General features: G+C 40.3%; 1 protein-coding gene across 1 annotated transcript; it reads right to left on the bottom strand.

Annotated features, from left to right (window-relative positions):
- Positions 1-4091: 4091 nt before the first annotated feature.
- Positions 4092-13163, bottom strand: LOC148099925 (peroxisomal N(1)-acetyl-spermine/spermidine oxidase-like). Its single transcript, XM_087849713.1, has 10 exons — positions 13010-13163; positions 11876-12052; positions 11633-11763; positions 11355-11542; positions 8513-8694; positions 8141-8310; positions 7808-7893; positions 7582-7694; positions 6042-6196; positions 4092-5517 (listed from the first exon to the last, which is right to left on the bottom strand). Exons 1-10 carry the CDS (start codon positions 13161-13163, stop codon positions 5386-5388), a joined length of 1488 nt encoding a protein of 495 aa, XP_087705839.1. The 3' UTR covers positions 4092-5385.
- Positions 13164-13890: the final 727 nt, after the last annotated feature.

The following is a 13890-nucleotide window of genomic DNA, read 5'->3' as shown; positions in this document are numbered from 1 at the left end:
TATGACCAACCAGTGATGAAACAACAAATTTAGTGGTTAAAAGAGTCAAATTGTGACATGTTTTCTGATGATTGATTAATACAAGTGATTACTGAATGAAAGAAAATTCCTTTTTTGGGCTATTAAACATGATCTTAAGAATTTTAACATGTACCTGTGTTGTCCTGTCAACTTGGTGGGTTATGACTTGATTATATAGTGAGAAAAAAAAAAGGGGGGGGGGGGGGGAGAAAGCTGACACAGGGCCTGGCCCCTCTCTGAATAACACAGCCAAAACAACATCATTTTCCTGTTTGTCTGCTTTTGTTTTGTTTTTGTTTTTTCTCTTTATGCTTGTGTCATCCAGGGAAGGACGGATGTTGTTTTACTTTGCTATGTTTTAATGTGAAGTGTGCTTATTTATTTTTTATATTGCATGTTTTGGTTGTGTCTTGTGGAGTGTTTTTTATTTATGCTGCATGTTTTGGTTGCATCCGTCAATTCGTCCTGGAGAGACTCCGCCCTTTCCCCCCTTTTTACTAATTTGACACACCTGAGAGGAACGGGAGTGGTAATTTATAGAGTGCTCAGTGACACATAAGGCTGGTGGAGCTTGGCGTTCGGGAGGGGAGGATACAGCGCCGGCAACCAGAGACGCAGAGCGAGCGGTCCGACTGCTGCAGCAACAGGAGGCCAGAGTACGCGTCTGCAGGGAATTGGAGGCGACGAGACGGGCCGGTGCCGATTGGCAGTTACAAAGAAGCGGCGGGCAGAGTTAAGAGCTCTGCCCACCCGGGGTAAGTCTCTTGACTTTCCCCTTTTAATGAATGAAAGCTGCCTAAAAGAGTAGTAACTGCCGCTGCCTCCCTTCTCTAGCACACCGGGGCGCAGAACGTGGAGAGGAAGGCGAGGACGCCGCCGGGTTCCCCTCCTGCACAGCTCCACTGGATTTTTAATTCTTAGTGACTCTTATATTGTGGCGGACGCCACTGGATTTTTAATGTTGTGTTTTATTGATTTTTATTGTGTTGTCCCCTGGCCAGGGTTGTTTTAATTCATTTTACATTTTTAACTATTTAAATATAATAAATTATATTTTAATTATACAGTTTTAAATTCGTGTGCTTTCCCTTGGCGGCTCCACTGCTCTGTCCGTTTGGAGGAAGGTTTCCCTCCTTTAAACAAACACTGTGAAAAACATCACCTTTGCTCCGTTACACTTGATTACAGGCTGATTTGTCGGCCTGGAAAGCCGAGGCTGACCTGGACTTCTGCTCTCCCCTCTACCATCTTGGCTCTCCCCTCTACCATCTTTGATGTGACCCTGACCAAATGCTACAGCAGCTGGACCCACAACAACAACCTGAAAATGTCAACAGTGCTGCAGGAAAACGATCTCATGCAGCGGAGACGGAGAACGTTAAATCCAAGGCCCGTTTCACTACACGGGGGAGATTTCCAGACGGCTTCAGCTGACAGAGCTGTGACGAGACGCCTATTAAGCCCGGATGAAAAGTGAGGCCGAGCAAAAGAATGCTGACCTTAACAACTCTGCATTAAAACTGTGCAGGACAGTGACGGACCAACACGGATGATCGGGCAGCAAAAAGGGCGTGCCAGAGACAGGAGGAGTAACTGAGGTCAGGAGGCACCTGAGAATGGACAAAAGCACTAGAAGAACATAAGCTGAAGGCACAGGTGTCGGGGCTTGGCCAGGAGCTGACCTCTGAGAAGAGCCGGACAGCAGAGCTGCAGAAGGCCATGGAAGCAAAGCAAGGAAAACATCAATAAACTTCAATCTGACGTCTATGGAAAAGACTGAGGTTTCTGCCCTCAGTAAGAGCTCAAGGCATCAGAGCAGAAACTGAGCATGGCTCAGGAATTAGCTGGCTGCTAATCGAACCCATCAGTCAGGCTTAGAGTCCCAGATAAAGGACTTGAAATCAGGCCGGAGTTTGCTGGAGCGGGAGGTCGCCAAACCTGACGAGAAGCTCCAACACCAGGAGCAAACCCTGAAGGAACTACAGAAGCAAAAGGGTCAAGTTAAGGAGGAGCTGGACAAGGAGAAGATGCAGGACACTGGAGAAAAGGACTGCCTCAATTGGGGCCAGAACCAGTATGGACAGAACTTTGGGCGGCAGCACCAATGGACGCAAACGGACTGAAAAGGAGGAGGGCAGGACCCCAGGGCACGCTTCAGGCCGTGATTTTCCCAGAACACCAGAACAGGAAAGTGATGAACACAAACACACACAAGCACACACATCTACATACACTGACTCAGAAGAGAAAGAGAAACACACATATGAACACATATGCACTCGTTGATTGACTGAGAAATGACACACACACACACACACAAATCGAAATGCTGATTCAATTCACTGAGAAGTGATCCACACACACACATATACACACGCTTGTGCAATGAAGAGTGATACACACACGCTGATGCAATGAAGAAGGCTTTACTAACAAATGCTATGCTGATACGCAAAATGCTGCACACAAACGTCCAAATACAGAATCTGTTACAACAACAAGAAGCCATTGATTGTTTATTGGTTAAATGCATTTCATGTCACCCAGAGGGCATTTGTGTAGATTTAGGGGACAGGGTCTAAAGCAGTTTGGTTATGAAAACAATGTCTGTGAGTGATGTCTGTTTATGGCTCAAGGCCTCGACTGAATTGTTTACTGTGCTTCACACAGCCTGATAAGGAGCAGTGGTACAGAGTGAAAATGATGAATTAACGGTGTGAGCCTTATTTCGGAGCGCCACATTTTTGTGATTGACATTTAATTGAAGGTGGAACATACTGAAAGAAAAAAAATATTAAAGAAAAGGGGGCCAGCCCTTGGATTTACGAACTGTGTCCGCCTATGTCTGGCAACAACAGTGAACCGCAGCTGTGTCCTTCCTCTGTGGAGCTAAGAAAAAATCCCGCTACAAACAAAAATTCTTCCGGTCCATTTTCCGATTTTCCAGCATCAGCATCAGACGATGCACAAGAGACGTGAAAGAGACGTGAAAAGAGAGTGCAGGAAGTGTGGAGTGGCTGGAAGACAGCAGCAAGAGTGAAAGGAAAGATTTACAAGGTGGTAATAAGATTTGCTATGATGTATGGCAGGAGTGGGGGAACTCTAGGCCTCAAGGGCTGGTGTCTTGCAGGTTTTTTTGATGCGTCCTTAATCCAACACACATCCAACATGTCTTGAAGTTCTCCAGAGGCCTGGTAATGAACTAATCATTTGACTCAGGTGTGTTGACCCAGGGTGATATCTAAAACCTGCAGGACACCAGCCCTTGAGGCCCACAGTTTCCCCATCCCTGGTGTATGGTTTGGAAGCAGTGGCAAGAACAAGAAACAGGAGCTGGATGGCACAGTTGAAGATGCAAAGTGTTTGTAAGGAGTGGTCACTCCTCCAAAAAAAGCTTTGCTGCATAGAGACAGATGAGCTGACAGAAGAAAGGTTTGCATGCCTCCCTAAAGCTGATCACATGACATGACCTTATATATTCATAGAGAGCTACTTTATTTGTCTTTAGTGGCTTTCTTAAATAAAATACACTTCATTACACATTGAATATTTTATTTGGTGACTTTGAGGAAATGTATTTGTATTTCCAAAAAACAAAGACTTCACTTGTCAGTTAATAATTAAAGTTGTACCCTTACTGCAGTTTTTCAGTATTAAACTTCAGTAATATTGAAGTTTAATACTAGAGAACAGACAATGTATTAGAGAACAGACAATGTATTTTCAAACAGAGGACTGACATCAAGGTTCTTACAGGTAGCTGGTATTTTGATCTATATAACATACTATCATTTTCATTTCAGATGACAGAAAGCCTGAATCGCCTGGGTGCCCTAGAATGCACCTGGATCCTGGTAATCCTGGTTTATGATTAACCTTGGTGCTTCTAGTACAGAAAAGAAAAACACCTTTGCAGAGGTGCAAGTGAGAAAGTTCCAGCTCTCTTTATGCATAAAACAAGAAAGACAAGAGTATTTGGTGACCTCATAAGGTGAACACAGGGGGAGAAAAAAGTAGACATTAATTTACTTGCATAAATAAACACAGTAAACACACTACAATGTGTCCATGTTTGATTTTATTTATTAATTCAAAACACAATCACAAACCTGGATAGAGCCCTTTTGTCCACTTGTGACAAGTAAAGCAAAGTGCATCTCCTGTCATTTACTAAAGTTTTATTATAAGGAATCTAATAAATTATGTTTGCATAAACTGAAACAAAATCATTACATAATTCTAAATATTAGGAGAACAGCGGTCCTTTAGAAAATGCAAATATATCATTATTTTGTGTTTAATGTAATGTTTCAATGATTTGGTGTTCTCCCTATTGAGGAAATGAACTATTCTGCATCTGAATCACATATTATATTTGTGGTCTTTTTATTCTATAGAAAGACAAAAAACACACAAGCAACTACATAGCATGTGTCCTGATTGTGGTTTAAAACAGATGATTTGAACTAGACTTTGATTTGTGCTTATTAATCATTGCGAAATAGTTGCAATGTCCAGGAAATGCATTTATGTATGGATATTTCCTCTATGGAAAATAAAGCTATTACATATTTGGTGTACTTTTTATCTTGCTTACTTCATCCACATCTGCAAGTTTTCCCATTTTTAATCAATTCCTTCCTCAGTCACACTCACTAAGGGTTGTATCACTAATCCCACGCCACACTGATCCACTTTTCAATAACTTCCTGCTACTTTGCCTGCCATTTGTATTTGTTCTATTGTACCTGCTTTGCTTAGCAAATTTTATCTATGCACCTGCCCAACTACTGCTTGCCTGTAGCGATTAAGTCACGTGTGATCTACCTGTTGTTTTTATGGTATGCCAGGGTTGACCGTGCATAACTATGTCTTATTTGTTCATAATACACTAAAATTGTTCAGTGCTCTTATTCTTTGATTTTTTTTTATTGTTGGCATTGATTCAGTTTATCCATATTCTTATTTTTAAAATCACAACAAAAACATAATTTTACTTGCATTAATATTACCAACAACTCCACCAGTAAAAGTTCCCTTGGCAACATGTTAGCAATGACTAATGTATAATGTAATGTGTCAACCTTTAAACCCAGATAAGGAGTGGAACTCCAGATTACAACAAAACTATGCCACAAGCCCTCTTTTTCCCCCATATTCAGCACTGTGGTTTTTAGTGCCAACAGACAACCACTATGATTACTCAGTGTCACCAGATAAGACACAGATAAGATTTGTCTTTTAGCTTATCTGACTAAAGAGCAGTCAGAAAAGATAAAAGACTTATCTGATTGTTTTTTAGAAGAAAAGAAAAAAAGCTAAAAGAAAAGTCTTTATCTTTAAATTTCTTATATTACGGGGAATTCATGGGCTAACAGAATCCCAGTAGTGAGTGATGAGTCTATCTGCTTCTCTCCACCCAGTGATAATTGCTCCATGGACGGTGGAGTAAAAGCAAGGATGGGTTGCCTCTCCAGCAAACAACACCTGCAGGGGCTGAAACACACAAGCAGTAAAAGTGAGAAACATTTTTCAAGGTTATATTATGTCACTTTCTGTCTAACTATAAAGTAACAGAAGTCAGTACTTCCCTGGGCAATATGACTCACTTGATTTACTAATAGTTCATCTGCTGCACACCATGCCAAGATATGTCACGTTTTCTACTAGCAATTCTTATCAAACTGTGTTGTGATTTGGCGCTATATAAATAAAATTGAATTGAATTGAACTGTGTTATCACTGGCATTTTTTATAGATTGAATAAACAAATGTGAACAAATGATGCATTTTTTCCAACAGGCTGCTAGTAACAAAGCGCTAAAGGATGCCATTTAAAATGGATTTTAACGGACAAAACACTCCTCTGAAAATGGTCAGGTACAAGGACTGGACTGAACATTTTTAAAGACATTCAAAAAAGCCTGGAGAATTCTTACTCAAGACCACTTTAGAAAAATGACATGAAAGTGTGGCTCCTTGGAAGCAAAATATTAGCGGTGGCTCAAGACGTTCTGTACCTGTGACAGAGTTTCCTGTGAAGGCAGAGGTTCCATCATGTTCTTCAGGTCCTTGGCTGTACAGCCTATGGCTGGATGACAGTAGGAACCGTATGTCCAGGGATCAGTGAACCACCGGGAACACAGGATTCTCTTTGGTGTGATCGTACCGTTTCCTACAGACAAATATGAAATAACCAAGGCTCAACCACTTCAGAAAATATATATAAAAAAACTGATATAAATAAATTACTTTTACTACCTATTAAAGCCTTCCCTCTATGTATGACAGCTTTCTAGGACTTGAATACTGTATATCAGTAACTATTTGCTAGCTCATTTCAGCAGGCAGTGCCTTATACAGCCTGCCCCTCCAATATGCCCCCTGTGACAGCCAGTGGGGTGGCCTTGTGTTCTTGTTTTCTTGTTGCCTGTTTCTTGCAGGTAAGCGGAGCTGACCCAGTTATAGATGCAGCACACCTGAGCAGGCCAGTCCCAGTATATAAAGACACCTTGACTGAACCATGGCTGTCTCTCTTTGTCTGTCACTCATTATGTTCATTTTGTTCTTCAGTTATGGCTGTTGTATTATTTAACTTGTGTTTAAGTTTCTTTACCTTATTTCATTAAACATATCTTACAGCCTTTAAAAGCCTGTGTGTGGTCTCCCACTTGCTTGTCACGTCCTTTGAGTCAGGTTGTGACACCCCAAACATTCTGGTTTATTAAAAAGCAGCAGCTGGATCAATTATGGATCAGTTATCTGAGAAGAATATTTCTTGCAGAAAAGCCTCAAGCTACTTTTAGATGCTCCCCTTTCCAAAACATGTTACCACATTAGGCAGCTCTGTATATTTGATTTGACAGATTATTATGGGTGCCCTTCCTGACGTAGTGTCCAGGCGATTTGTGTGTTTTCTCGGGCACAAACCAGGTAGCTTCTACCTTAATGGTGCCCATTCAATACCTATTCAATACTCGGTCTAACATGTACATTTCTGCACTAGAAGGTTTCAATCGAGGAAAATAGCTGCATAGTTTTCTACAATCAATTGTCATATGCACAGTGGCCTGTTTTGGGCATGTCAACATCAGAGGATAAACTCTGAAATCTGACCTGGTTTCATAAATCTATACTGAACTATTTTCCCAATACTAATATGTTATATATAAGTAAGAGTGTGATGACTATCAGCTTTTTAAAATATAAATACAATTTGTGCAAACATCATATTAGCAGTTTCAACCACAAACTCAGTCTTATTGCTGTAAGACAAAGATATTTAGGTAATAGTCATACACGTTTGCTGCTCGATTTAATGCCATTATATCTGCATATATACTCTGTATTACCTGAACTTGTTTTATTCCTATAACAATGAGATGTTTTATAGATTTCTAACGAAAAATTGAACTGTTGTGATGCTTGTGCATACAGAGAAGTTTTCTTAGGTATAACAACCTTTCATTTTAATTATTAGTCTCTTTGATATTTATTTTTTATCTTTAATTATGTTATAGAGGAAAGAGCTATAAGGGTTAGATCAGATATAAAACTTACCTGTGAATGTACGGACGAGCTCTGTGATTGACTCTCTCACTTCCTCCTCAGGAAGTGTCTCCATATACTCTGCCTCATGGCCACAAATCCAGCCACAGAGAACATGGCTATCCCTGAGAGTTTGTGTTAATCAACAAGAGAAGTCTGAATGGTGGTTTGAATTGCAAAGGAAACTTTATAGGAGGGAAAAATCATTAATGGTTCCTCAGATTAACATGTCACTTACGTTTCAGAAGGTTTATGCACAGTGAATGTCACCAACTTCCTTATCCAGGATTCACTCACATCTGACACTTGGTCTGACACAGTCTCCTGAAAACACAAAAGGGTTTATGTCCTCTCTGATCTCTGGCTCTAAAACACAAGTTCACACAATGTCTCTATTGTTTTACCCTTACTAGGCAACATTTCTGAGATATTTTATTGCATTATATACATAAAAACAAAGAAAAAGGCTCATATCTTTAATATTGTGCAAGAAAGTTTAAAAATATCTGTCAACCTGTTATTAAGACAGGTTCGGTACATATGAAACTATTCTGGCTGCTGCATTACAAACCTCGTCTTCCCACACGAGGTAGATGATTTCACAATCAGCATCCCACCACGGCGATTCAAACTCCACAAATATTTTGTCACATGTTCCAAATCCTAGCGTCTCGATCGACTTCAGCTTGTGGGCCGGGAGAGGAGGGTAGAACAGAGTGGAGTGGTGCTTCTTCAGATATCCTGACAAAAAGAAAACATATTAAAAAATTGCATAAACTGCAGCAGAGGGTTAAATCTAACTTGGTCTGTATTCCATTGTGACACTACCAAAACCCCGCCATTAAGATTAAGCTCTGACATTGGTCGTAACACGTAATTTACAATTAATCAATTTCATGCAGAGATACGAAAAAGAGGATGAAGTATATGAAAAGAAGTTCACCTAAAGGCACAGTGACAATAACGTGATCAGCAGCAATCCTCTCGCCATTCTCACACTCAACCGTCACAGGACTTAAGCCACACTCTGTGTTGCTCCAGTGGACACAGCTCACAGGGCAATTGTAGGTCACCAAGTCAGAGGGGAGTTCAGACATCAAGTTCTCAATTAGGCGCTCAAATCCTCTGCAAGATAAGATACATTAAGATGACCACAATGCAGCATCTGTAGTACATTGGTATTTTATATTTGATGTAATAATCATAGCTGTTGACAATAACAAAGTGATGATGAGTGTCCATGAAGTGTGCAAAACTTGACTCACTGCTTACTATTGAGGTTCATTATTTTAGAGCAGTGGTTCCCAAACCTTTTTTTGCTAGGCCCCCCTTTGTTTTACAAGAAAAATGTTCGCGCACACACACACACACACACACACACACACACACACACACACACACACACACACACACACACACACTTATTTTGCTCAATTGCGGTTTATTTCACACCTCAAACGTTTAGTAAACAATTAAAAATGACAGGTAGTAATAAAATAAACTGCTAACTCTTTTACACTATGGTCACACCTACACGGGTATTTTTGAAAACGCAGCTGTTTCGTCCACACGTAAACGGCGTTTCCAATCACCAAAAACGGAGATTTTTTAAAACTCCTTTTTTGCGTTTACCTGTGGAGGAATGCAGAGTTCCTCATGCAACTTCAAAGGTATGTGCCTTTTTTCACGTCACGCTGTGCGCCACGTTATTGTTTACATGAGCTGAATTACAGAATGGCGGATAGAGACGAAATACTGTTACTGTTAATCTGACTATCTTCAGTTTTTACAGGCTTACATACACATGCAGCTACTGTCCCTCCATTTAAGAAGGTAGAAGCGTCACGGTGTAATTATTTTACATGTAGTTGTTTTTTTTCCTGTAATAATAATAATATTCAACATTGCTATCAATACATTTTTCAAAAAATGCCTCTCTGTGCAAAAGGGGTTCAAAAACATAAACAGCTGTGGGATACTGTTTGTCCGTGATTTGAACCGGGAACAAATCGTGGCAGGATCAGCCTGATATTATTTGTATCCCACTGTAACTTTACTGTATAAAGAGCTAACATCTCCAACATGTCAGGAGTAGTTAGTCATTAAAAGAAGTGTTTGTGAACTAAAAATCAAGAATGTGGGATACTGTTTGTGCTTGATTTGAACAGCCCAGCGCTGCTCCCAACGCAGGGAAAACCAATTCTGCAGGGGAGACCTACCTTGGCACTTGTGCAGGTGAAGCCAAAGGGAAGATATGCTTCATCATATTTTCTAGTCTTTGGCTTAGAATGAAGTTGGTTTGGAAACATATTCAGCTATGCTTCATCTCCTGCTTTGCGTTTCTGAGGCCGCCCTGTGCTAGCAGTGTCCAAGCATTTTGTTTTTTCCCCCCTTTCATACCGCGCCCCCCATGCAATGGCTCTGCGCCGCCCCTAGGGGGCGGGCCCCACACTTTGGGAAGGTCTGGATTAGAGCATTAGAGAATAGAATAGCATAAAAAAATGATAATTTAATTCAAAAGTGTGACCTGCATATATATTATTTTTTATTCCAAACACCTAAAGTGAAACCTAATCACACAGTCTAATAATTTAAGATATTGGATTTCTGATTTTTCATGGCCTAAGTCATAATCATCAAAATTAAAATAAAAAATGCTTGAAATCTATCACTTTACACGTATGTTAAAATATACATAGCGAGAGAGAGAGAATATATGAGTGCCTTCTTTCTTGTGTTATAAAATTTTTATACTATCCACAGTCAGAGTTACGTCCTCTCAAAAAGGTCTCGTTTGTGAACTCAGAGAAAAACAACAAGAATATTATACAACCTTAAAGTTGTTTCAGCATGTGCTCCTGGTGATTTCATAGTCTTTCAAGACTTAGTCGTGGTAAGTGATTCTCTATATGAATTAAGATGCAGCGAATGGAAATCAGGCCCATGACCTTTAATATGGCAGAGTGCCAAATATGTCTAAGAGTTAGCTCAAGGACATGTCCATGGATCCTGTCTGGCTACTTTAAATATAATCTGTAGTGAATAAATAACAAATTATAAAGATTAACTGGGTGAAACTGGAGCAGTCAAGAGCATCTTCTATTTATTTAGTACGTACTTACAGACATCAAGGTGCCTGTATTTCATTGTCTTAGTCTTTATTGTGGATAAATTAGCTTTGTTCTTGTAAAACTAGACAATAAATGAATAAATAATAATTAGCTAATTGCTATAATAAAAACCACAGAAGGTTCTCACACAGGCTGATCAGAGGATTAAATGGTAAATGGCCTGTATTTGTATAGCGCTTTACACATCCAGTCATCCACCCATTCACACACACATTCACACACTGGTGATAGCAAGCTACATTGTAGCCACAGCCACCCTGGGGCACACTGACAGAGGCGAGGCTGCCGGACACTGGCGCCACCGGGCCCTCTGTCCACCACCAGTAGGCAACGGGTGAAGTGTCTTGCCCAAGGACACAACGACCGAGACTGTCCAAGCCGGGGATCGAACCGGCAACCTTCCGATTACAAGGTGAAGCCCCAACTCTTGAACCACGATCGCCCAACCAATAACCAATAATAAAAGAAACAATCTAAAGGACTAAGGATCTAAATCACTGCCACTTTAATTACTCAGTATTAATCAATGCAGCTTTACTCTTTGACAGCACTTGGTGGTGAAGGCATAAACTTAAATTGCTACAGTTGAGCAAATGACAAGTAAATGAATGGCATTTATGTTAACACCCTTTATGCATACAATGATGCACAAACCTTGGAAGCGTGCAGTCCACGCCACGTAGGCTCTTATGCATAGAAACCCCTGCCAGGTCTATGTCATCCATGCTATGAGTGGCACTTCCACAGCACTCAAACTTCAGCATAGTACTGAAGGCAGAGAGAAGCAGCTGCCTAGTGGTTTCATCCTCATCTTTCCACCTTCCTGCTGCTTGGTTCTGCGCCTGCACAAAATGCCAAATTTCAACAAAACAGATTTTTTTTTTTACAGCTTTTTATATCATCAGCAACACGCATAATTCAAAACAATGTACCTTTGTTCGCATGAAATGTCCTACACTCTTCCAGGATGTGTTTTTGAGATTTTGAAATTGTGAAGTGTTATCCAAAATCTCACGAAACAGCTCCTCAGCTGGTTCCATGCTTTCTGCACTCAGCCTCTGACCTTTGGGACAGAATTTAAAGTTGTAATAACAATCACAGCTTACCAAGCACGCTATTAATATACACAATGATGTGATGTGCTGAAGTACACTTGTGTTACTATGTCTGGTCACCTGAACTGCTGAACCAGTTGGGGACCAAGGGAGGATGTTCATCCACGTCTACGGCCTGGTTCTTTGGAGTGAGCGCTTCTGGAGGCAAGAGGTCATAGTCACGAGCCAGACAAAACAATGGGTTCTCCTCAGATGGGCCATGGATGTAAGACGCACCAATCTCTGTAATAGTGTTACCTGTCAAAGAAAAACAAGTCTTTGTGTACATTTACTTGCACAATGACAGTAAACTGGGAGGCCATTGTACTAGTAGATCAGGTTTCACAGAACTCTTTGTAATTCTGAGAAAAACTAAACACACCCCATGAGTCAACAGCTGGAAGAACCACCTATAGCAGCAATAACTATAAGTTATTCTTTACTGCATGACTTTAGTAGTCTCTCACGTCTTTGTAGAGGAACTTTGGCCAACTCTTCTTTATAATGTTGCTTCAGTTTATTGAGGTTGGTGGGCATTCATTAAAGCACAGCTCTGTTAAGGTCCCACATCCAATCGTGTTGAGGCCTGAAATTTGACTGAGACATTGCAGCACCTCAATTCTTTTCTTTTTCAGCTATTCTGCTTTAGTGCTTGGGATCACGATCCTGTTGTCTGACCTACTTTGGACCAAGCTTTAGCTTGTCAGACAGACACTCACATTTGACTTTAGAATACGTTGGCATACAGAGATCGACTCAACGACTGCAAGGTACCCGGGTCACACGCCTACAGCAGACTGCCAAAACCCTTTTTTTTGTGGTGAGGTTCATCCAGACTTTCACAGCACCTGGTTGCTAAGATGCACTTAGTTTTTCACGGTACTGCATAGTGTCCTGTAAAAACTTTAATGTGAGCTGTCTGTATGCACTGGCATCATTTTTGTGTTGTTTCACCATTCGGAAAACATCAGAAAGCTGCACAACAGTCCAAGCACTGAAACTGAAAATAAGTACAACAGAAGATGCTGACAGCAGCAGGTGATTAAAAGAGACAAGAACATGCTGGATCGCTTATCCTCCTAGATTGTCTGCAATAAAGATGCTCACACTTAGAAATTAATGTTGTTCTTACTAAGGGTTTAATTTAGTTGGTTTCTGATTTTCTGACAGTGTAAAGACGAAACTGACTAAAACAGAAAATACATATAAACTTACCCAGAGTTGCTGTTTTTATTCGTCCCCCGCTTCTTCCAGTCGCCTCAAGTATCCGCACATGACCATATCCAGCTTTGACAAGCCGGTGAGCCGCTGCTATACCCGATACTCCACATCCTATTATAACTATCTTTGGGTCCGCACTCGTCGCCATCCTTGGTTCGCATCAAACTGTAGGACTGTCACTCTCACAGCTTTCTCTCAACTTCACCTCGGGGCATGTATGAAATAAGATACAGTGTGACTCGAGCATACATTGGAGTGCGACTTATATATCGGTGTACCAAGGGCGTAGATTTCGTTTTGACATTGGTGGGGACCAGTGTTGGTCAAGTTACTTGAAAAAAGTAATCAGTAATTAATTACTGATTACTTCCCCAAAAAAGTAATCCCGTTACTTTACTGATTACTTATTTTCAAAAGTAATTAATTACTTAGTTACTTTTTAAAAACATGATTTACAACCTTTACAACTTTCAGCCCAATTCTACTTTTTCTGCATAATCATCATACAAAATGTAATCAAATGGAAAAGTCTCTTTTTAAAACTTGTTTTATTCGTTTTAATCTTTTAACTTTATGCATGAAGCAAAATTTTAATTATATGCACCATTCTCTGACTGGAAGAAATTAGTTTAACATTTAAACCTATTTTCTGCACATTCCAGCACATATATACAGTGTTGGGAAGGTTACTTTTACAATGTATTCCGTTACAGAATACAGAATACATGCCCCAAAATGTATTCTGTAACGTATTCCGTTACGTTACTCAATGAGAGTAATGTATTCCGAATACTTTGGATTACTTAATATATTATCATGCTGTTTACAACTACATGAATGTACTATTGCTGTGATTTATTACTGTTACTGAAGGT

This window comes from Neolamprologus brichardi, chromosome 13 (genome assembly GCF_056152115.1).
Source record: "Neolamprologus brichardi isolate AB-2024 chromosome 13, ASM5615211v1, whole genome shotgun sequence".
Taxonomy (NCBI): domain Eukaryota; kingdom Metazoa; phylum Chordata; class Actinopteri; order Cichliformes; family Cichlidae; genus Neolamprologus; species Neolamprologus brichardi.
This window is presented reverse-complemented; position numbering and strand designations above follow the sequence as displayed.

What these genes read in the sequence shown, in the direction of transcription:
- LOC148099925 (XM_087849713.1), bottom strand. Translation starts at nt 13,163, where the DNA reads ATGGCGACGAGTGCGGACCCAAAGATAGTTATAATAGGATGTGGAGTA. An exon ending in GACATTTCATGCGAACAAAG is followed by an intron (nt 11,543 to 11,632) that starts GTACATTGTTTT and finishes CATTTTGTGCAG; the next exon opens with GCGCAGAACCAAGCAGCAGG. An exon ending in TATTGTCACTGTGCCTTTAG is followed by an intron (nt 8,311 to 8,512) that starts GTGAACTTCTTT and finishes TCTTTTTGTCAG; the next exon opens with GATATCTGAAGAAGCACCAC.